Source organism: Platalea leucorodia, assembly GCF_965183815.1.
Source record: "Platalea leucorodia genome assembly, chromosome: 10".
In the NCBI taxonomy this organism is placed as follows: Eukaryota; Metazoa; Chordata; class Aves; order Pelecaniformes; family Threskiornithidae; genus Platalea; species Platalea leucorodia.
Window position 1 is genome coordinate 5,226,975 of NC_138832.1, and position 21,795 is coordinate 5,248,769.

Below are 21,795 nucleotides of genomic sequence, written 5' to 3' on the forward strand. Positions count from 1 at the left end.
TATAAGTTATCTACTGGTACTATCTCAACTTTCAGAATTGATTCAGGAAAGTTTTTTGTGAACTCTTTAGACTTTGATTTGTGTACTCAAATTGCTTTGTAAAACTTGATAGATAAAACACAAACTTTTGTTTTGAGTGTGACTAAAATTCCCTGTATCTTCAAAACTAGAGAGAGGAGCAGTGTAGCATTAATAACCTTATTAATAATCAAAAGATTTTTTTATGGCGTAAGATTATTTATTTGGAAGATGTATATACCTGACTATACAACATTTTTATAATAATATAATTTATAGGCAATCCTTACATCAATATTGCCACAGAAGAATTTGGGGTAGAGATTTGGTTTATATTTATGCTTGGCTTTTTTTATTATTTCCTCCCCTCAGAAATTAAATGCAAGTTTAAAATATTACTCTGTAAACATCAGGATGTGAAGGTTTGTTTTTTTTTTTCCCCCCCCGTTTTGTCGTTTTTCAGTTTAACTTCTAGTAGAGAAGAAAAAGTGGCAGAGTAGTGCTTTCCAGTATGCATGGAACATGCTACCATTCTGAAATTTTGTTTTGAGTGGAACATTTAAATATCAGCTCTTCATTGTAACCCATACATTTTTATTGGTGTTTTGCATGGAAACAATGTCAATATATTTATTTCAATAATAGTGGATACAAAAATGTACTTTCCTGAAATAAGAGCTTTCTGCAGGTTGAATGTACATGGGCAATTACTTTAGTGGGATGACAATTGCTAGAGGTATATTTACAGAAATGTAAGACAGTTAATAAATAAAATCATAATAGTCAAACTAATATATTTGTAGAGTATCTCCACAGTTCTTTCATTAAACTCATGCTGCTACCATACTGTTACCATTAATGATAATCAGATTCTGCTGATGACTTCCTTATTTACATATTTAGAGTTTAATATTATAATGGATTTATAAAACAGCTGTTTATAGTACACTGTGTCATCACTCCTGAATGCCTGTTTAGTGTTGTATTGTGCCTTATACTGCATTACTAAAGTACTGCAAATAAGTCTGTGAATTACTAAAATACCGCAGGTAATGTGGTAACTATGCCACATAAACTGCATATCCAGTTCTTGCCCATGTCAGCAATCTCATTCAGGTTAATTGAATTACTCCAGTGAGCAATGCCTTATTTCATAAGTGAAGACTTGCAGGATTGGATTTTTATTTCATGTTACTCCTTTTGTATAATTATAAAGCCAGAAAACGCTTTACAGTTAAATCATGCTGGTGTGGAAAGATACACCTTGCAGATCTAGTTGGAATGTTCTTTATCTGTTACTTACTCCCAATCAAAAGAAAGTTGCAGAGTTGAAATGGAATAGCAATATTAAATGTTCCTAATCCGTTTCACTGCAAAGTCAAATGTTTTAATTTAAATTACCCTGAAAGTGGTACTGCTGAAAGGCAATAACTAAGGGATCAAGACAATTACTGGCTTCAGTAATTTCTTCAACCACTGCAACTTGATCTGCAGGAGTAAATCAATCTATGCTATGGCAGGCAAAATAAAATCAGAAAAGGCAGGAAAAAAAATCCACATTTTGTACAATGAAAAGAATTAGGTGAGTTAGTACAGGTGTATTTTTGAAACAGATACTAAGCTGGTAGGAGATAAAACTTCATTAACTAAAAAAATCATTTTAGATGGACCTCTTGAACATATACCTTACAGAAATGCTGTCCTAGATTATCCTAAATTCTGGAAGGGCAGAGTTATGCAAAGGTTAGGCAAAGTAGCATATTCTATACATGGAGTTCAATAGTGTGTGTTTTCTCTAGAAGTTCTCAGCTGTAGGTATATAGATATCTGTATGTACCTGTAAGTCATCCCTACTTCCATCTTTCTTGAGGCTGTTAACAATCTTGAGAATATATTGTTATTCAGAAACTAGGCTGCAAAGTATAAAATTTTCTTTTCTTCAGCTCAGAACAAAGCTGTATCTCACTTTAAACGTACTGGTATCTCAGAGTACTTAGCTCATATATAAGCAGACATCACCAGATTTAAAATTATATCAAATTTCTTACAGTTCATTCTTAAGGAGATGTAGTAAATGTTGCCACATACCAGAAGGGAAATTATTGCTGCGTAGTCTCTCTCTCTCTCTCTTCCCCTTTTTTCCCCTAAAATCAAAGAAAGCAAAAGATACCTCAACTGTCTTGGAAATCAATGACAAGTATCCAAATGGAGATTATCTGGCAATATGGTGGGCAGTTGGGGAACTAAGAGGGTTACAAGTTTACCCTTCCTGCTGGGAAAAATTTTTGATGTAGAACGAAAGCTAAAAGACTTTCAATGTTTTGCTGTTCTCCTTCTGTGTAGGAATTTGTGCCCTGCTCTTGTGGATTTAGACACATAATCCAAATTTCAATGAATTGAGTATTTATGTTTACTTTCAAAGATCAAATCAGATCTTATCTTAAAGAAAAGGACTGCTGTATTAGTGTCCCTGTGTTAGACAAATTTCCACTCGATAACATTTAAGCAAATTTGTTAGACAAATTTCCACTAGATAACGTTTTCCTGCTAGTCTAAGTTCCTGTATTAAAAATAGCCAGATTTCTTTGCTGTTAACAAATATTACATAATTTTGTCAGTGCAAAACTTGGGGGAGAATTAAGACAAGTGTTCTTGGTTTCCTGTCTCTGAGCAAGAGGTATAAAAAGATCTAGTTTTCAGCAGATGGTTGCTTGCAAACTTACATACTTTTTTCTTTGGAAACAAAAAAATTGAGGACAATGTGGCAGAGGGTTCAAAGGAAGAGGTTTTCTTAAGGAGTGAAGGAAAACCTTGTGCTGGAAATAGGGATTTTTGTATTTATTCATTCACTGTGATCCAGTTCTGAGTCTTACTTCAGCGTTTAGTAAACAGTTTTAAGTAAAAAAAAGAAAAAAATCCTTTATAATGTGTATAAAATTTATTGCTAAGTCAAATATCACTTTACTAATAGGGTTTTCAAACAGTTCAGGTTATTTGCTGTAGGAAAAATACTCCTTTCATGTCTCCCATCACTTTAAGAACACAATATTCTGTAAATTTTTAAGAATTTTTCTTTCTTTTCCTTTTTCCAGCTACTCTTGGCGTTCTACACGAATACTCATTAGTCATTCTGGAGATGGACTTGCTGTCTGGAACCTACCTCTTGGCAGTCTTATTAGCCTGTATTGTATTCCAATCTGGCGCACAGGAGAAGAATTATACCGTGCGGGAAGAACTGCCTGAAAATGTCCTCATTGGCAATTTGCTCAAGGATCTTAACCTAACGCTGGACCCAGATGTTCCCCTTTCCTCACCGCTACAGTTCAAGCTTGTGTATAAGACTGGGGATGTACCATTAGTACGGGTGGAGGAGAACACTGGTGAGATATTCACAACTGCAAACCGCATAGACCGAGAGAAGCTGTGCTCTGGCATCTTTAGTGAGAATCGCTGCTTTTATGAGGTGGAGGTTGCTGTTTTGCCTGATGAAGTTTTCAGACTGGTCAAGATCAGATTCCTAATAGAGGATATAAATGACAATGCCCCCCTCTTCCCCTCAACAGTTATTAACATCTCTATCCCTGAAAACACAGCAATTAATTCTCGCTATTCTGTCCCATCTGCCATCGATCCGGACATCGGTGTGAATGGTATTCAACATTATGAACTCCTTAAGGTGGGTTTCTTCCATTCTTTTATGTTACTGTCTGTATTACTGTCTTCCCACAAATGCTGCCAGTCCTCATCAACCCATTAGAAATATGAAGCTGGGTACCACAGTAGTGGTACGCTGCAGATTCCTGTCTTGAAATGTTAATCTATACCTCTGAGGGCATTCTGGCACATCATATCTTCACTTTGTGGAAAGCTGTTTATGTATGTGTATGTCTATCCGTGTACCAGTATGATGAAACATGCATGTCTTCACGAACTCTCCACGAGCATTCAAAGTGTTTGTACGCTTTGCCTAGCAGTCGTCTTAGACCATTAAAGATGTCTTCTTATTGCCACCAACATGACAGCGCCAAGTGCAGCAATAGTTTGCATTGGTTTTATGTCTCCCTCTTGCATGACTCCTAGATTTGAGCAGCAGGACTTAGCCCAGAAGCTTGTGTGATGTGATGCTCAGCTCTGTACTGATGAGCTATTCCAGAATGAAAAAGAATTCATTTGTCAAAGCAGCTTTGTAATGTTTGGGTGGGCATAATGTCTGGGCAGGAGAAAGTCCAAAATGTGCATGAATGCAAGGACAGCAGTGCCAATGGTCTCGTAAGAGCAGATATTTCATATGCTTGCTTCTTCTACCCTTTCTAGCAAATGACAGGAGAACTGCAATTAGGGAACAAAAGAATAACATGTAGACAGGTGGTGTGTAAGAGTGTGTGATTGCTAAATAAAGGATTACTTTCACTTGAGTTTACTTAAGCAGAGAGTTTAGAACAAGAAAGGAACTTATTCTAAAATTGTTGGGTTATTATGTGGGAAGCTGAAAATGTCTTCACTTACGTTGATTTGTAATAGGGAGCTATTGGGTAGTTTGACTGCTCAGCGACCAATCTGACACCCTTAGTACTGACTGGAAGAATATGGGCTATATAGGCCAGTATATTGCTTGATTGACTTGACAGCTAATGTTCACTGATATCAGTACTTACTAGTAGTTTAATAAGAATAAAGTGCTGCCTTATTTTAACTCTTTTAAATTGCTAACAACCTGAAGTAATTGTGGCAGTATGGGTACTAACTCGTGACAAAGACATAAAAATCTCTTTCAGAAAACTGCATCCCACTGGACACTTCTGGTTAGCTATCTTAAAAAAAAAAAAAAAAAAAAAAAAAAAAACACAACAACCTACAAAACCAACGAAAAAACACATACATCTGTGTGCTTTCAGTGTAGCCTAGGAATTTAAAAGTTTTCAAGAACTTACTACAAAGTTTGAGGTCTTTGTAGTAAGCTCTTCAAAAGTTTTAAAGAAGCATCCAATAGGATGCAGTCTTCTCTATTTGGCATTTTAAAGGAGAATCTGGGGAATGAATAACAGCATATTAAACAAATAACAGTAGGAGTAGAAAATAATAAAAAAGCCAGGGCTACAGACAAATTGTGGCAAAATAATACATGGTCTGAGTAGAAAAATGTTAGTTAATGTATCTGAGAGAATTGTGCTGTTATTCTAGGAAAAGGAAAAAAAATAGAAAACAGCAAGATCAGGAGGCCCTGGGATTGAGTGAGCAACAGTTCAGATCACCACAATAGCAGCCTTGTTTCGTGAGTTTATTTTTGGACTGTGTGTTCAGAAACGGAATGTAACAGATCAGCAAAATGATAGCATATTTGTGTCACACAAGTGGGAGCTCATCTAAAATACAAGCTACAGCTCTGTACCAAAAGTAGGGTAGGGCATAAGAACTTGTCTAAAGATTTAACATGAGATGGTCTGCCAGAGGGCCAGGTTTCACTGAGATGTGCAAAGATCTTTTTTTTTTTTTTTTTTTTTTTAAAAACAAAACACCCAAAAACTTAATTGTATTAGGCAAAAAAAAAAAAAAAGAAATAAAACCAGTTTACATGTTTATTGAAGTGTTTCTGAAAAACTGCTTTTGCTACATAAGGGAAAGAAGGGTGATATGGATGAACACACACTGGTATGGACTGAAAGTTCTGAATTCTTGTGCTAGATGTGCCGCAACCAAAATAATTTGTAAAATCACAGCCCTATAGACAGATCTCCTAAATGAATTAATTGCATTTTTTTCTTGCATGCCTGTTGGTCAGGTACTTTGTGAGTTATGGTTCCACTGCCTTTAAATAAGCCAGCAATTTCACATACCTTGGAAAGTATCTGTAAAACCATGAAGCGGTTTATGACAGCCAGACACTGTTTGGAATAGTAATGTCCAGATGTTATTCTAGTGGTAGTTTTTACAGTATTAATACCAAAAGTGATCATGTAAGAGGAGGGAGGGAAAGGTAGTAGAAATGAAGGACTCTGGTGAGCAGGCAGGGAATGTAGCATACACAGATCCATCCATCACTGGGGAAGAATAGGGAGATGAAAAAGGAAGGGAACAGTAGTGGTGCCTCAGAATTCTTTCCTGGGTAACACTGAAATACTAAGAGGGAGGGTGGCAGGCACACAAGGATGATGTTGCTTGCCTTTTATCCCAAAACACTTCTCATGTGCGTTATCCTATGCTGGTTTTTGGGGTATGCTCTGAAGATACTAATGGCTTCTGGCTTGTGATGTGTGCTGACCTTTTCCTTCCTTTTATGACCAGCATACAGAAAAGCGGGGAAACTGCAGCACATGAAACTGCCTTGCCTTCTGAACAGGATGAGTCTTACAGGGCTGATATCACAGTGTTGCGGGGAATTTTGGGAAGCACCAGATGTGAAGATGATGGGCAGGGCAGCATACTTGGAGGATGGCAGAGGAGTGGGAGATTATAAGATATGCAAGTCACTTCGCAGAAGCACAAAGGCTGATGCTTTATTATGCGCGCAGCAACAGAGTGAAATATGTTGCTCTATATTTTAGAGAAAGTAATAGAAAATTGACAAGCTGTGCAAGGCAGAGAAAGTTCTTCAGTTATATTTAACTTTTTTAAAAAGTTTGGCTAAAATGTGCTTATTGTCTATGTGAAGCCAGGCCTATTTTGCCAGAAGATAGAGATTTTTGCCATAACAATTTGTAAAAAAAGAATTAACTTCTCAGTACAAAGTCAGCTGAATAGTTTATAGGTCTGTAACACATTTTCAGCAACTCTGTATCTCATTGGGAGGGTAATTTTCATGTGTTACAATATTTCCTCACTTTGTTACACTTACCTTACTGCCCCCTTCAAAGTGTGGCGAAAAAGGTTGCATGTAATTGCTGTATTCAGTTTCTTTTGCAAAGTAGATAATTAATTGTAGTCTTTTAACTATATGATGGACTTGCATGTTATTTTAATCTCCTGCCTCTTTCTAAAAATCCTTTTAAAAACAGAAGAAAACAAAACATTGTAAAAAAGGTCTTCTTGTATTTTGGGTTCAGCATTACTTGGAAGTTCCGTAACACAGGATTTAATATATTTAATACAAGAGAGTGCTTTCATTACCACACAAACTAGCATTCAAGTATTTTTTGCCTGCCTGCATTTTCTCAAAATGGTACCTCAGTAGAAAATAACTTATTTATATGTAACTGATTCATGGTACTGCAGCTTCAAAACTCTCCAGGTGTCTGTGATTCAACTATATACTGTCTGAAATGCATGAACTCTCAAAAGACAACAGTTTTACATAACCTCTGCATTTCTTGTAAGACTTATTTAGGAGTTATGTGGAGGACAAGTTCTAGGAGATGTTCTAAGGAAAGCAGTGGTTTTAATTTTTTGTTTAAGAGGAAGATCCAAACATGTCTTTCAGATAGCATTTCAGTTGTACTTATTGTTTCCTTATTTAGATAATGAGTTGCAACAATTTGCAAAGAAATGTCTCCCACCCAGCCAATGAAATAGTGCTAGTAATTGGCCAAGAGTTGCTCTGGTAGAAGTTTACAAATATTGAATTATTTAAAAGTAGGGATGCTTTAACATTACATGAAAGTTGGGTGGTTGGTGTTGGTTTTTTTTTTTTTTCCTTCCCCATAGAAAAGAGGGTTTCCAGGAAACAGCCATGCAAGGCATCTTGCTGTTACCCAAATAAATTGTTGTGCATAGCATTATAAAAGGTTGTGCTTCTCTGCTGAGATGCCTGAAGCTGACCATGGATAGGATGACGTTAAGGGTTCAAATGGCAAATGGTAAACAGTGTTTACTAGAACAAGGCTAGGGAGGGAGAACGTAATTAGATATCATTTAAAAATAAAAGAAAAAGCATTTAGAATGAGAAATAGCTCCAAGTCTAGGTTGGACAGAAAGCTGTCATAACACTGATAGTAGGAGGTGATAGAACAGGCAGCTAAGGCAGATAATGAAGTAGTTCAGGGAAAGAAACGGCCAGATGGAAAACCAATGATTTAATTCAGTTGAGATGACTACTTAAAGTGTAAACTGGGAATGACAGGGAAAAAGGGGAACAGGCATTCATAAACAGAAGTAGTATATTAAAACAGCAGGATGCAAGAGCAAATTTTAATTTGAAATGTTAATAAGCAGGAATTTCTGATTAAGGATGAATCTACAAATGCTAATGTTGAGGTTTAACCCCAGTAGGCAGCTAAGCCTACAGGTCTTTGTTCCCCTCTTCAGGGAGCTCACATTGCTTACATACTGATGTAAAATGTACATTGTGTCTGGCAATACCACCACAGTGTTAAAAATACTTACATGCTGTTGTTGATTACACTATTTCAGTACGCTTATATTTCAGTTCAAGGCAAGCTAATAGTTAGTATAACCTGATTAATACACTTAAAATTTACAGGTGTCACAGGCCTCTGCTTTGACTATGAAGATTTTAATGTGAAGCATTTCTTTGTTCTTTTAGATGTTAGAAAGGGGAGGTGTTTTAGAGCAGGTTTTGAACAGAGTTCCAGCTCAGAGCACTGTAATGGAGAGTCACATTCATACTTCCAAAAGGATTCGTCTAAGTGCATGTTTAGAATTAAATTATTTTTGTTGATTACTTAGCATTTCTTGTCAACTAGGTATACCATATACACTAGATGTTGCATGGGTGCAACAATACCCAGTTAGCAGTGGACTAGAGTGAAAGCATAACTCTGCTCTTACAGAGGCAGAGCATTTTCTTCTGTGAGCTAATCCTGTGTGCTAATAGGTTGCTGCTCTAATCTGTCGCAATTTGGGGGGAAATTAGACTGGTGTTACTGTTAAAGTTCCGTTACTCTTACCTATTACAGTAATTTTCTTGTATTTACTTGTCATCAAAAGCAGCTGGTGCATTCCTTCTAGTATAATATAATAATCTTTTTGTAGCTGTCAGTTCATACCTCTGTAATCTGACAAAATAGATTCTTACTCAGTCTCACAACACGTCAGTCTTGCCTCTGATGAGGAGAGTTACCTCTTGCTACTGTAAATCATTTATTGTGATGTCTTTCAATAGCAACTTTCCCCTTTTTTCTGATACAGTTCATCAATTCCATGAGCCGCGGAAGATGGAGATCACAATTCTTCATCAGATTTCAAGCCTGCTCTTGCAACTAGGTTATTTCTGAGCCTCACACTAGTTCTGGATCAAGCAACTAATGTCACTGTTTGTGAAAATCAGGAATGGAAGGAGATGTGTTTTATGTAAAATGAAAGCTAGGAAGGTAGTTAAATCAAAATTATGAAGACTAGATGTGTAGTTAAATCAGAAAATGAAATCATTGTTGATAATCATATCATAAGCAGTGATAGCGCTTTTGACTATCAAATTTGTAACAGTAGAGGAGGACAAACAAAACTTTTCTATGGCCTGTTTGTGTTTTAATGTTACACCAATACTATCTGAGTGGTTCAGTACATAGAGAGAAAGGAAGGAGGCACAGTTAATGTCCTTGCAAACTCAGTGCAGTGACACAGACTTCTATTTTCTTAACACAGGTGTTCACCAGATCATCTTCACTGTCCCAAGCATCAGCTGCTTGAACGTCTCATTTCTGTCCTTTTTTATACTTTCATTTCTTTAAGTGGAAGCTGAAGCAGCAGCCCTCACTTTTACTCTCAAACCATGTTTGAATGAGGGAACATCCCACAGATAATCATACTGAAATTAATACGGACGATTCTTCTTTGTAGACTTCAGCAACGTGAGAGGACAATGAAGTGTTATATTGGCCCTTTAAATAGGTCACAGAAAGCCTGGGGTGGTTGTTATCAACATCTGCCTTCTGTTAAAAAACTGCGAAGGTAGAGCTTTTTCTACGTGTAAACTGACATTTATTAATATTGTCAGGCCTTACTGAATACTGCAGTTAGACACTAATAAGATTAGGTAAATTCCAACTTCATTATTCTCCTGTTATCAAAAATCCTTTTAAATTTATGGTAACCGACCAGTACTAAAGTATTTTTACACTATTTAATTTCTTTTTTATTAGCAACTCTCTCTAGTAACTGTGTAAGGGACGTATGGCTGAATTGTAAAGGATGGCTATCAAAGATCCCAAGAATTTTCTTTTTACAGACTTGTATATACTCAGGAAAATACATGATTCAAATAGGAAATTTATTGACAATAACAATAACTTTTCAGTATTTCTTTCTTGTCATTGGAGAAAGGCTAATTGATCAGTGATATTTCAAGATACACAGACACTAAAACAAAAATCAATTACATGCATATTGATGACCCAGGTAACAATAGTACTTAGGTATTTGAAACTAAAACTGAGAAATAATGGTGTTGTTAAATCAAATCCTAGATTTGGCAGTGCTTATATACAAGGTGCAAATAAGGTGTATGCTAAAAAAGCATTTGAGGGTTGGGGTTTTTTTTTGTTTGCTTTTATTTTTTCCTCTCCCGCTCACATGTAGCTTAGACTAAGATTTTGAGTTTCTGCTTGGTTGGGGGGGGGGCTTGTTTTTCTTATTTCACAGTCAATTGAATTAGCATAGGGATTTCATTCAGCATAACTTTGCAGGACAGGTTAACTTCCATCTTCATTGTAATGGCTCATGTGGATTATACTTCATGTATTTGCAGAACAGTACTACGTGTTCTTTTCCATTTCATGTGCCAGCATAGATGGGGAAGGTAATAGATTTAGGGAGCTCAAAAATAGATTTAGGAATTTTTTTGCTCTGGAGTTGCACTCCAGTCAAGCTCTAAGGTCACCCTATAGTGCTTGTAATTTAATAGATATGGAGAGTTGGACATGTTGTCTTTTTAAGGTAACTTTTAGCTGCCCTTTAGAAGAGAGGGGTTTTCTAGGACAGGCAAGCTGTCTTTTGAATGATGGTAAATACCTTTTTTCCTAAGTCCACAGTGGCAGTGGGGAATAGGACAGAACTGAAACATCTCTCCCTTTCTCTGTTACTGCCAGGAAATCAGTGTATTTGTGTAATGTTATAACACAGCTTCAGTTTTTTCACATGGGTGGTTCCCTCTCCTTGTCTTTTCCACTGAGACATGGATAATTACCATCTGAAGTGACAAGAATTTCAGCAGTCCCTCGAAGACTTATGAATAATACTTGCTGAGATGTTGTTCATAAAACTTGTGTTACTTCCTGTAATACACCTGTGTAGAGGTTGAAGTGCCATTGCAGATTTCTGTAAATCTTGATGCACCTACCTTCCAAGTAATTTAGGATTTTTTTATTCTGTTTGTTTTATTCTACTTACGAAGTAGTAATGTGCTGCACAACAGGGCTAGATTTGAAAGTTAGTCTTCAGCTATAGGGAAGTTCAGGCATTAGTAAAAAGGCTCAATTCTTTGAAAGATTGAGCTTCACAGAGTCTAAAACTATTCACAAATACATAACATTTTCTGCTGGTTATATGGTTTAGTTAATGTTGTCCTTAGTACTGTTGTGTAGCGTTTCAGATGCTAACTCTCTAAAGCTGTGAGTGGGGAAAGAGCCTTTTTGTTCCAGAAACCTGAGGTCAGTTGGTTTCAGGTGAAGTAATAACTTTGATACAGCCGTTATAGAGTTAACTTCATAAGTGTCCTTTACACTACAAATCGGTTCTTGAAAAGCAAATATATTTTCAGAAGTTAATGGCTTTCCTTTCACTCAGGCTTTTTTCTGATAGGTACGATTAGGCCTGATAATATCTTTGTTTCTGAACTTGTTTTATGCAACAATCCCCTGCCCCCAATGCATTTCTGTCTTGTTTTTACATGTGTACCAACCTAACTTACCCTGTGCAACTTCTATTTACCCCAGTACCTTCCCATAAAAGAAGCCTTTAATGAGCTTATCCAATAAAGCTTTAGGTGTGCACAGCAAGTATTTGATAAATGCTTTAAAGAACACATTAAATGACTTAGGACAGGATATATTTAGGTAACCCCTTATGTTGCTCTTGAGAGGAGAGGGGAAAATCTGTTAGTAGTGCAAACTGTAAAAGTTCTTAATATTAAATAAATCCTAATACCAAAGATATGCAGAATTTTCTTGTTATCAGTTTCCTTATGATCTAAAAGATATGTTGAAGTAATAAGAAGTAGTTCAAATAGAATGGAATAGAGAGTTTACCCAGCTTTCAGTTCAGGTGAAGAGTAATTGGCTCCCTACCATCATTTCCCTTGTCTAGGTCAGGTAGTTTTGGCTTCATGGATAACATGACATGAACTCAAACAACCTATAAAATGAGATACAGAAACTTTAGGGATGCTTATAAGTGCTAAGTGGCATCCTAAAACCTTGAAAAGCTCACCTGCAAATATCAAAGGGAAAGTTACTTCTCCCTTTCATATCTTATTTTCGATTAGTAATTACAGGAGAAATTGGAAGGTGGACTGAGGGAGAAATTATGAATACTTATAGGTAGAATTCTTATCCCTTACATTTGTCGTTATCCTTGGTCATCTAATGAAATACATTTGCTTGTCACTGTTTTCCAGTTACTTAAGTTTAGGAACATAAGGAATTTTAAAAAAAATCTCTTCACTTGACATAGCTCCCTTACTTCAAAATCTTTTTACATCATCTTTGCATCATAAGACTATTTTCATTATTTTACAATGTAGTTCAACATCCACCTTCTTACAAAGCCCTTCCCATTTACCCATTTTTCTTGCTATCTGAAATACCAGTGTATACAATCCTTATGAGAAGGTTTTGTAGTAGGATAAAAACATTGCTCAGTAGTAATTTGTCTAGAGAGAACTGGACAGACAAGTGGTTATCTATGAACATTGTTTTGAAAAAGTCACTGGGTCTGATTTTTAAAGGGGAAAATATCTGATTTGCATTCTTACAGCCGTGAATTAGTGTCTCTAAGTAGATAAAACTCTACTACTGACTGGTGGTAGTGAGTCAAGAGTCAAGGCAATTTCTTCTTGTTGGTTGATACAAGGCTCCTTTAGGGTAGTTTATGGCATTATTACTGTAAAAGTGTCAGGTTCCATTATCCTGACATCCCTTTGGGGGATTGACTGAAGACTGGAGGAGAAAGTCTTGCTTCCAGGCATGGTAGGTTCAGTGAGTTAGGATGAGGGACAAGCTGGCACATTCAAGGCTCTGATTTTCACACTAGCTGTGATTAAACAATAATATATAACTTAGCGTGTCTCTGTGTGGGAAGGATGGTAGATTCAAGCTGGAAGGCACGAATCTGTCAAATGGAGATCTTCACTTCATCTATCTTATATGAATATTATCTTTTGTTGATGTCCAGACAGATCAGTATGCTAGTTCACACAGATGTGGTGATGCTTTCTGAGCATAATAGACAAAGGATTTGTTTACATAGTCCTCTTGAAACCAAGTGTATAGGTCACACTTAGAAATTAGTATTTTCCCAAAACACATTGAGTAAAAACTTCAGTTTCATTTATATGGAAAGAAATCGCCAATTACACACTCTATAATGCTCTCAACAGTAAACCACAATAAAAGCAGTAGGAAAAACCCCATGTATCTCAATAAAATTATAGTTTGGTTTGCATATATGCATGATATTGGAACTGCAAATATGCAATGTCAAATGAAGTTACAAAATGTGCGTCCTATTATTAAGCAGTTACATTGGAGTATCCTCATGTGAATGGTGAATTTTTATGTTTACTATACGATGGCAATGTAATGCACCTCCGAGAAAAATTTATAGAAAAATATTAAATGTCATGTTCAAACCCAGTTAATTCATGTTTCATGTTCAAGTGACTTTTCCAAACTTGACTTAATTTTGTTTTTATGAATACTTTTAAAATCTTTACAGGTTGCCAAAATTTCTAATGTCAGCAATATCTGAATTGGCTACAGGTATAAAATGTATGGCAGAAATAGAGATTTCCATATGTCATTTGTGTGTTACAGATTTTAAAGTAAGTCCACTCATTAACTGAACTTTCTGAAGGTCTTTGAATGTTTCACATAAGCAACAGTATACTGAAAACTTTTTTGCCCTTTTCTGTAGGTTTAGATGCTGGTGATGGTTACCTGGACAACAGGTTTTTGTTTGTGTGTTTCTTTGGGTTTTTTTCATGTGCTTATTTGGTTTGGGATAGCTATATCTTATGAGCTACTTGGAGGAAAGAAACAAATCAGTGCTGCAAGCTCAAAATAAGTCGGCTTAAGAGAATTTGAGATTCGTGAGGGTTTATAAACCATGTGAACATAGACAGTTAAAAATATTTCAAACAGTGCTGACGGTTCATTGAAGATGAGATTTTTTTCCACCAGTTAATTGCAAAAATTACTGGCTAAACATTTTATAAGTGCAGACAAACAATAAAATTCTCTAGGAAGATCTCTCTGAAAGTTAAAACTGAAGCCATGATTGAGTTTTACTGGTCACTTGATCAAGACTTCATTTGATTTCAGTAGAAGCTGCCTTGAGTCTAACTTTTCCTTGTGTTATGCTTGCCATAAAATCCTCCTCAGTTTCAGAGGGTAAGGAACTATTAGTTTGATTTGATTTGACTTTCTCTAATTTCGGCTTTCTATAAGATGCAAGCAGGAAGACAACAGGTTTAATTGGATATTGGTACAGAGTATGCTGTTGATACAGTTGCATGTAGATTTCTTGTGTGTAAGTATGTCACGATTTGGTAAATTTGAGTTAGTACAGAAGAGATGTGCACTGTGTCTCGACATATTTCACACTCTTCCTGGGAGCTGTATTTAAAAAAATGTGTAAGTAAAAAATTCTAAATTGAAATTTTAATTTTTACAGTTATCATTAGCTTTCCTCATGACAACCTAACACTGAAATTCTGTCTTTGAAAAATCAGTACTTTCACAGTCTGCAATGAAATGAATTTTTTCAGTGCTTTTAAGGAGTAAATCCTTTTATCAATTATAAAAGCAGCTCCTGAACGTTGTTTAACCCACATATACAGTTTTAAAAATCAGAAAGCAGTTGAAAACTGTATGTAGAAATGAATGCCAAATTTGCCACTCAGGTGAAGAGGACGACATCACTGTGTGATTTCCTAATGTATTGAGATGCTTTTGATGCCTTACAGTGTAATGAAAAGTGCAAGGATAGAGAAGAGTGAGGAATTCAGCAGATGTCTGCTAAGTTTTCATGACATGATGATGATTTTCAAGTAACTTGCAAGAATTTCAGGGGCCTCAGATTTCATCACATGTTCCCATTTACCATTGTTTTTATACTTCCCTAACCTGTGTGCTGTTCCAAAAAAGTAGCAGTTGTTTGCTCAGTTGTAATTGTGGAGCTTTACCACAATAAGTTGTTCGCAATTTTTTAAAATGGTAACAGATTTATGTTGTGCCACAGTGGGTTACTGTGTTTTTCATGGGTAAGTCTGGGAATCCCCATGCAGTCATCAACTGCCATTTCATGAATGTCTGTCTGTTTTTTCTACTACATTTAGTAGTAGGTTCTTAAACAGAGAGCTGCTTAATATATCATTCCTGGAGTAGTATTTATAACTGTTTCATTAATAGCTGTTTGTCTTTTTTTTGGGGCTACCAAATACAGCTAGCAGGACACACACTGATCTTGCAGCCATCTAGCGAGTGGTATATAAACCTGTTCTTGACTCTGTGATAAGTCACCTGATTTCTTTGTGTCTCTCTTTCCTGTGCTGTTGAAAATTAATCTGTCCTACCTGCTTTGCATAAATCAGGGCCCCCCAAAATACTTGGAGATCGAATAAGGCCTCCAGGTTGCTGACTATTATCTTTCCCCAAATCTGATACGTGAGAACAGTGCTAACAAATTACCTCTTCTGGGAACTTTTTCTCAGATGCAGTAGAAGAAATAATTGTGGCTTAGACTGTGTGTATATTTAGCAATTTTATATATGGGACATCTTTTATTCTGGCAGGTTGCTAACAGTGTACTTAGGACAAATTATACGGCACCCATAATCTTTATTACTGTCTCAAAATCTACAATATTTTAAAGACTTCATATATTGTACGTCACAAAGGAAAGAGGTAGGAGCCTTTTGAAAATACCCTGAGAGTTTACCACCGTTGTGCTGGTGCATTATTTTTATACATTCTGTGTCAGTATCTATTGAATAAAGATGTTACTCTTTGGCCCCTGTTTTATCTTTAAAGAATGACCTGATATAGGTTTCTGAATTTCAGACCATTTATTTATTAATTATGTTAATGAAACTGACTTTGGTTTTCCAGTTGATATATATATGACTTTGGTTTTCCAGTCATCACCAATGTATCCAACAGATTTTTTTTTTTTTTTTTTTTTTTTTGGTAATTGTCTTAGTTAAAAAGTTTGTCATTAAACTTGTTTATTACTAAATAAGAACCTTATTACTAAAGTCAGCAAGAGCTATTGCCATCCAAGCATGAAACATATTACATTTAAAAACCATTTTTTTTTTGACCAAATTAAAAGTAATTATTGCAAGTTCTAGAAGAAAATTAACTAATCGTACTCTGTATTGCTGCAAGGAATGTGAAAGTTCTTTGGATCCATAGTAATTCTAGTTTCAGAATAATTTTGTGAGGGTTATTTTTTTTTCTGCTTCTTTTAGTTATTGTAGTGGATGCAGCGATACAAATTTTACTTGTATTTTGGATGTCTATCATGAGAAACCTCCAGCAGACTGCATGCAAATCCTAAAATTATTCCGATTATTATTTTTAAAGATTCCAAGTTATTAATGGTTGTCTTTTTCCATATATACATACGAGACAATCAAAAAATACTACTATTTTCAAAATGTTCAGTAAAGAAAAGAAAAAATAAAGGTGAATGATAATATTCACAAAGCTTTCAGATTATTCTTTTGTCCAACTCACTTTTCTATGATCTCTGGTTTTGGGAGGGATGAAGATTTCAAATTTTTAAGATAAATTTTGAAAATAGGAGAGGTAGTTTCAGTTCTTCCTGGGTTTAGTTGTCATAAAATACACAAAATATTAGAGAAGCTTTTACAATAATAATGTGTTCTTGATTTTAATTTTGCTTTTAGCTTTCTAATATTGGATGATAGTGATAGAGATTTAAATAATGCTAGGTGGTTTTCCCCCAAATACACTGTATGTAATATTTTTCTTTCAAGGGGAAGTACAGGGAGGAGAAAAAGTTAAGACCAAAATGACATTTTTTTAGCTATCAAAGAATACATTTAAATCAAGTGTCAACCATGGATCTTGGTACTTGACTGCATTAGTATGGGTATTTTTATTCCTGAAAGAAAGGTTTATTACAAAGTAATTTATATTCCCTAGACCAGAAATAGAATTGGTCTGAACACTGAAGTCCCGTAGAGCTTTTGAAGCTGGGACGTGTAGCAAAGAGCATTTCAGACAATTTTAAAGAAACAAAAAGAAACACTGGTAAAAAGAATGAATTCTGAGTCATCAGCTGTCAGTATTGAAATACATTTTTCTCACATTGTGCTATAATTGCTGGCTCTATTAATGTGATGTGTATTATTGCTGTGGTTATTGCTGATGTTCCACAGTCAAATAATTGTAATCTTTTCTCTTTGCTTTATCAAGCAAATTGACATTTTCTGGGTTGTTTTTTTTTTTTCCTTTTCTTTTTTTCTTTTGAGTCAGGATGTTCCTCTGTGCCTTTCAGGATGGGATATTATGGCTTTTTCACTTTGAGATTACTTTTTGCTCTTCACTTTAACCCCAGTCATATAATTTTTTCATCCTTATTCCCTAAGGGACTTTTCAAACCTATTTGTTGTAGCACATTTAAAGGTATAAACAAAGTAGCTTCTGTTTTGTTCCCCATCCTGTTTCCAATGTAACTTCAAAAATAGTATTCTGGCAGTTATGTATTAGTATTTTCTATTGTTGAATTGACCGTTGTATGGAAAGCCAACGCAAAGTGTGAATACCATAATTTGAAAGTCAGTCTTACAAATAGACCATAAAGAATTGATAGAACTTTCCTGTTTTCCGTCAGTGTTGCACACCTTTTATTGTTTCACATAAATGAAATATTCATCCAAGATGAGTATCCAAGATACTTGCTATGCTTGTAAAATATCAGAACATGAATCTGTTCCTTGAAGTTTATGGATTACCTAGTTCTCTGTAAGATTTTACATTAATTTTATGGGTTTTTAACTTCTGAAGTAGTCCAGTAGTTGTCTCTTACTCATAAAAAATTGTCATTTGAATAATTTAAACCTTCAACTGCTAGCATCATCCAGAATTCTTGGCAATTAAGTTAAATGCCTAACTGGACCTTTGACAAAGTTAAAGGAAAAAAAATTGTTAGTGTGTGTTTTAATATCTGCTTATGATGTTTTTGTTATTCAGACTTTGAAGTGCATTGTGTTAAGACTTTATAACCTTTACTGTACACCTTCACATATGAATCTTAGCTGGACTTTTGTCTTTTCAGGCTTTCCTTGTCTCCATTTTCAAAGTCTCAAATAGTTATCTCTGCCAGCCCGGTTGTTTCTGCTAAGTGCTAAACAAGGACAGCAATAGACAGCATGGACAGCAATAGAATCTATTTTGTTTCTGTAGTGGTTTTTGCTTTTAAGACTGCTTGTGAGGGTGGGGTCCTAGAAGGCAAAAGTGTGTGCATTTCAATCATAACGAAGGGAAAAATGAACATTAAAAATTGTTCAAAGAGTCTGAATAAAAAAATAGAAAGGACGCAAACCATTCCAATGGTCTGTCTTCTAGTACTGTGGTATATGGATGGCAGGATGATTATTTACAATGTTTATGACTTCTATAAAAGATCAATTTTATCATCATTCTTTCTACTAACTTTTGGAGAGAATAAACGAGCAATCTGAATAGAAAAGTTTTTTGTTAATTAGAGCATTGCTGTATGAGAAATAGTGGTGTCTTCTTTCAAACTTCCTAGGCAGTTTTCTAAAAGGGTACAGTTGACTTGAAATCCTGTTCTCATTTTCTAACGGTATCTAAACCAGTATTATTTGTGCTTTCGTGTTGTTTTCTGTAACACGTATTTTCTGTATTCTGATGATGTGATGTTTGAGGGTCACTGAACAGTGAGATTTGTCTCATTGTGGTTTTGTTACTGGCCTGCAGAGTCGTCGTGAATGAGTCACTTCTGCTTTCTGTGCCTCCATTTCCTTACAGCTAAGTTATGTGAATGATACTGACTTGACCTGAGAGTGGCCTTGTTGGATGAAAATGAGTTTCGTCTGATCTTGTATCCTATCTCTGAAACTTGATATCAGATACTCAGGAGAGATTGTAAGAACAGCACAAGCATATTTTCCCCAGTTATTCCTGAGCTTCCACCAATTTGAGGCTCTCAAATTTCTTGTCCAGATGTGGCGTTTCTGATATTCTTATCTAGATTTTTTTCATATGTGCAGTTTCCCCAGCTGGGTTTTGAAACTGTTTTATAAAACTTGTAAATTGTAAAGTTTGAACATTGGGAATATAGGCAAAGTTTTAGAAACTACATCATGTGACGAGCACTTATTTTAACTTCTGTTTACATCAGTCCACTGGTGATATTCTTATAGGATCAAAACAGCACTGTATTTGAAATGTGTTTTGGATACAGTGATGAAGGAATTAAACTTTATTATTTTACTTAAAAACATATCTAGTTTTTCATAGGCTGATGGAGGAGATCAGAAATCATGCAAATACATTTTTCACAAATAAGCATGCCCATTGTATTAGATTAAATAGAAATAAAATTAATTTGATTCATAGTTGAAATGTATATATGCTTGAGCTAAGATGAGAAGGAAAAGCCAGAGATATAGGCAGAATTTGTTCTGCTACCCAGTGGCAGAAAACTTTGTACTACTCAAGGAATAAAGTTTTCTGCTAAGTTTTCCTATGTTAAGGAACCGGAAGAACAACAAGGCTCTTTCAGAAGTGAATTTACCTTTGTAGAATTAAAACCTGGGGGTTTTAGGTGCTTCCATATTAACGATTAGCTTTGGTAATAACTTTAAAATAATTTGATGTATGAGCGTATAATTCAGTGTTCTGTTTGGCTGAAAATCTTACTCCCAGGCTTGAAAACTTTCACAATTATGAACATGGCGGGGTGGGTGGGGAAGTTTGTGTGTGTGTAGAAATTGTATCTAATGTTCATAGGGCTGGAAGAAATGGTACAACTACCAGTCTCCTCATTGCCGTTGTAATGTTTAGATAATACTAGAAGAGTTCTTAGAAACAGGAGTGAAGTCTTTCAGAAACTATTTTGAATGTGGTTTGAAGTTTAACTACATATTTGTCACAGCATACCATATGCTACAGGCTACTGAGTTTCATGAGCAAGGTAACAAAGAAAATTGCTTTTTGTTACTCATTGCCTCTAACAAAAGACCTGACTAATTTAACAGTTACGCACAGTGGAACAAAAGGAGGGCTAAGGCAAATCTCCATCCTTTATTGGATGCAGGGGGAAACATAGTGACAAAGGACGAGGAAAAGGCTGAGGTACTTAATGCCGCCTTTGCTGCAGTCTTTAATAATTAGACCAGTTGTTCTTGGGGTACCCAGCCCCCTGAGCTGGAAGACAGGCACGGGGAGCAGAATGAAGCCCCCATAATCCAGGGGGAAAGGGTTAGTGACCAGCTACACCACTTAGACATACACAAGTCTATGGGGCTGGATGGGATCCACCCAAGGACACTGAGGGAGCTGGCAGAGGTGCTCACCAAGCTGCTTTCCATCATCTATCAGCAGTCCTGGCTAACCGAGGAGGTCCCGGTTGACTGGAGGTTAGCAAATGTGACGCCCATCTACAAGAAAGGCTGGAAGGAGGATCTAGGGAACTACAGGCCTGTCAGCATGACCTCGGTGCCAGGGAAGCTTATGGAGCAGATTGTCCTGAGTGCCATCATGTGGCACATACAGGACAACCAGGGGATCAGGTCCAGTCAGCATGGGTTTATGAAAGGCAGGTCCTGGTTGACTAACCTAATGTCCTTCTATGACAAGGTGACCCGCTTAGTGGATGAGGGAGAGGCTGTGGATGTTGTCTACCTGGACTTTCGTAAAGCCTTTGACACTGTCTTCCACAGCATTCTCCTGGAGAAACTGGCTGCTCATGGCTTGGACAGGGGTACTCTTTGCTGGTTAAAAAACTGGCTGGCTCGCTGGGCCCAGAGAGTTGCAGTGAATGGAGTTAAATCCAGTTGATGCATGGTCGCAGGAGGTGTTCCCCAGGGCTCAGTATTGGGGCCAGTTCTGTTCAATATCTTTATTGATGATCTGGATGAGGCGATCAAGTGCACCCTCAATAAGTTTGCAGATGACACCAGGTTGAAGTGTTGACCTGCTGGAGGGTAGGAAGGCCCTACAGAGGGACCTGGACAGGCTGGATCGTTGGGCCAGGGCCAACTGTATGAGGTTCAGCAAGGCTCAGTGCCGGGTCCTGCACTTGGGTCACAACAACCCCATGCAACGCTACAGGCGTGGGGAGGAGTGGCTGGAGAGCTGCCCGGCGGAAAAGGACCTGGGGGTGTTGGTTGACAGCTGCCTGAACATGAGCCAGCAGTGTGCCCAGGTGGCCAAGAGGGCAATGGCTTCCTGGCTTGTATCAGGAACAGTGTGGCCAGCAGGAGCAGGGAGGTGACAGTGCCCCTGTACTCGGCACTGGTGAGGCTACACCTTGAGTCCTGTGTTCAGTGTTGGGCCCCTCACTCCAAGAAGGACATTGAGGTGCTGGAGCATGGCCAGAGGAGGGCAACGAAGTTGGAGAAGGGTCTAGAGCACAGGTCTTCTGAGGAGTGGCTGAAGGAGCTGAGGTTGT

At 36.7% G+C, this 21,795-nt stretch overlaps 1 protein-coding gene across 1 annotated transcript in view; it reads left to right on the forward strand.

The window, feature by feature from the left end:
* Positions 1 to 3,154: 3,154 nt before the first annotated feature.
* Positions 3,155 to 21,795, forward strand: part of PCDH11X (protocadherin 11 X-linked) — a gene marked incomplete at both ends in the record, with an annotated part of 453,149 nt that continues 434,508 nt past the window's right edge. Inside the window, one exon of the mRNA XM_082323174.1 lies at positions 3,155 to 3,694. Within this exon, the coding sequence (XP_082179300.1) occupies positions 3,155 to 3,694 (540 nt within the window). The remainder of the gene's footprint in view (positions 3,695 to 21,795) is intronic.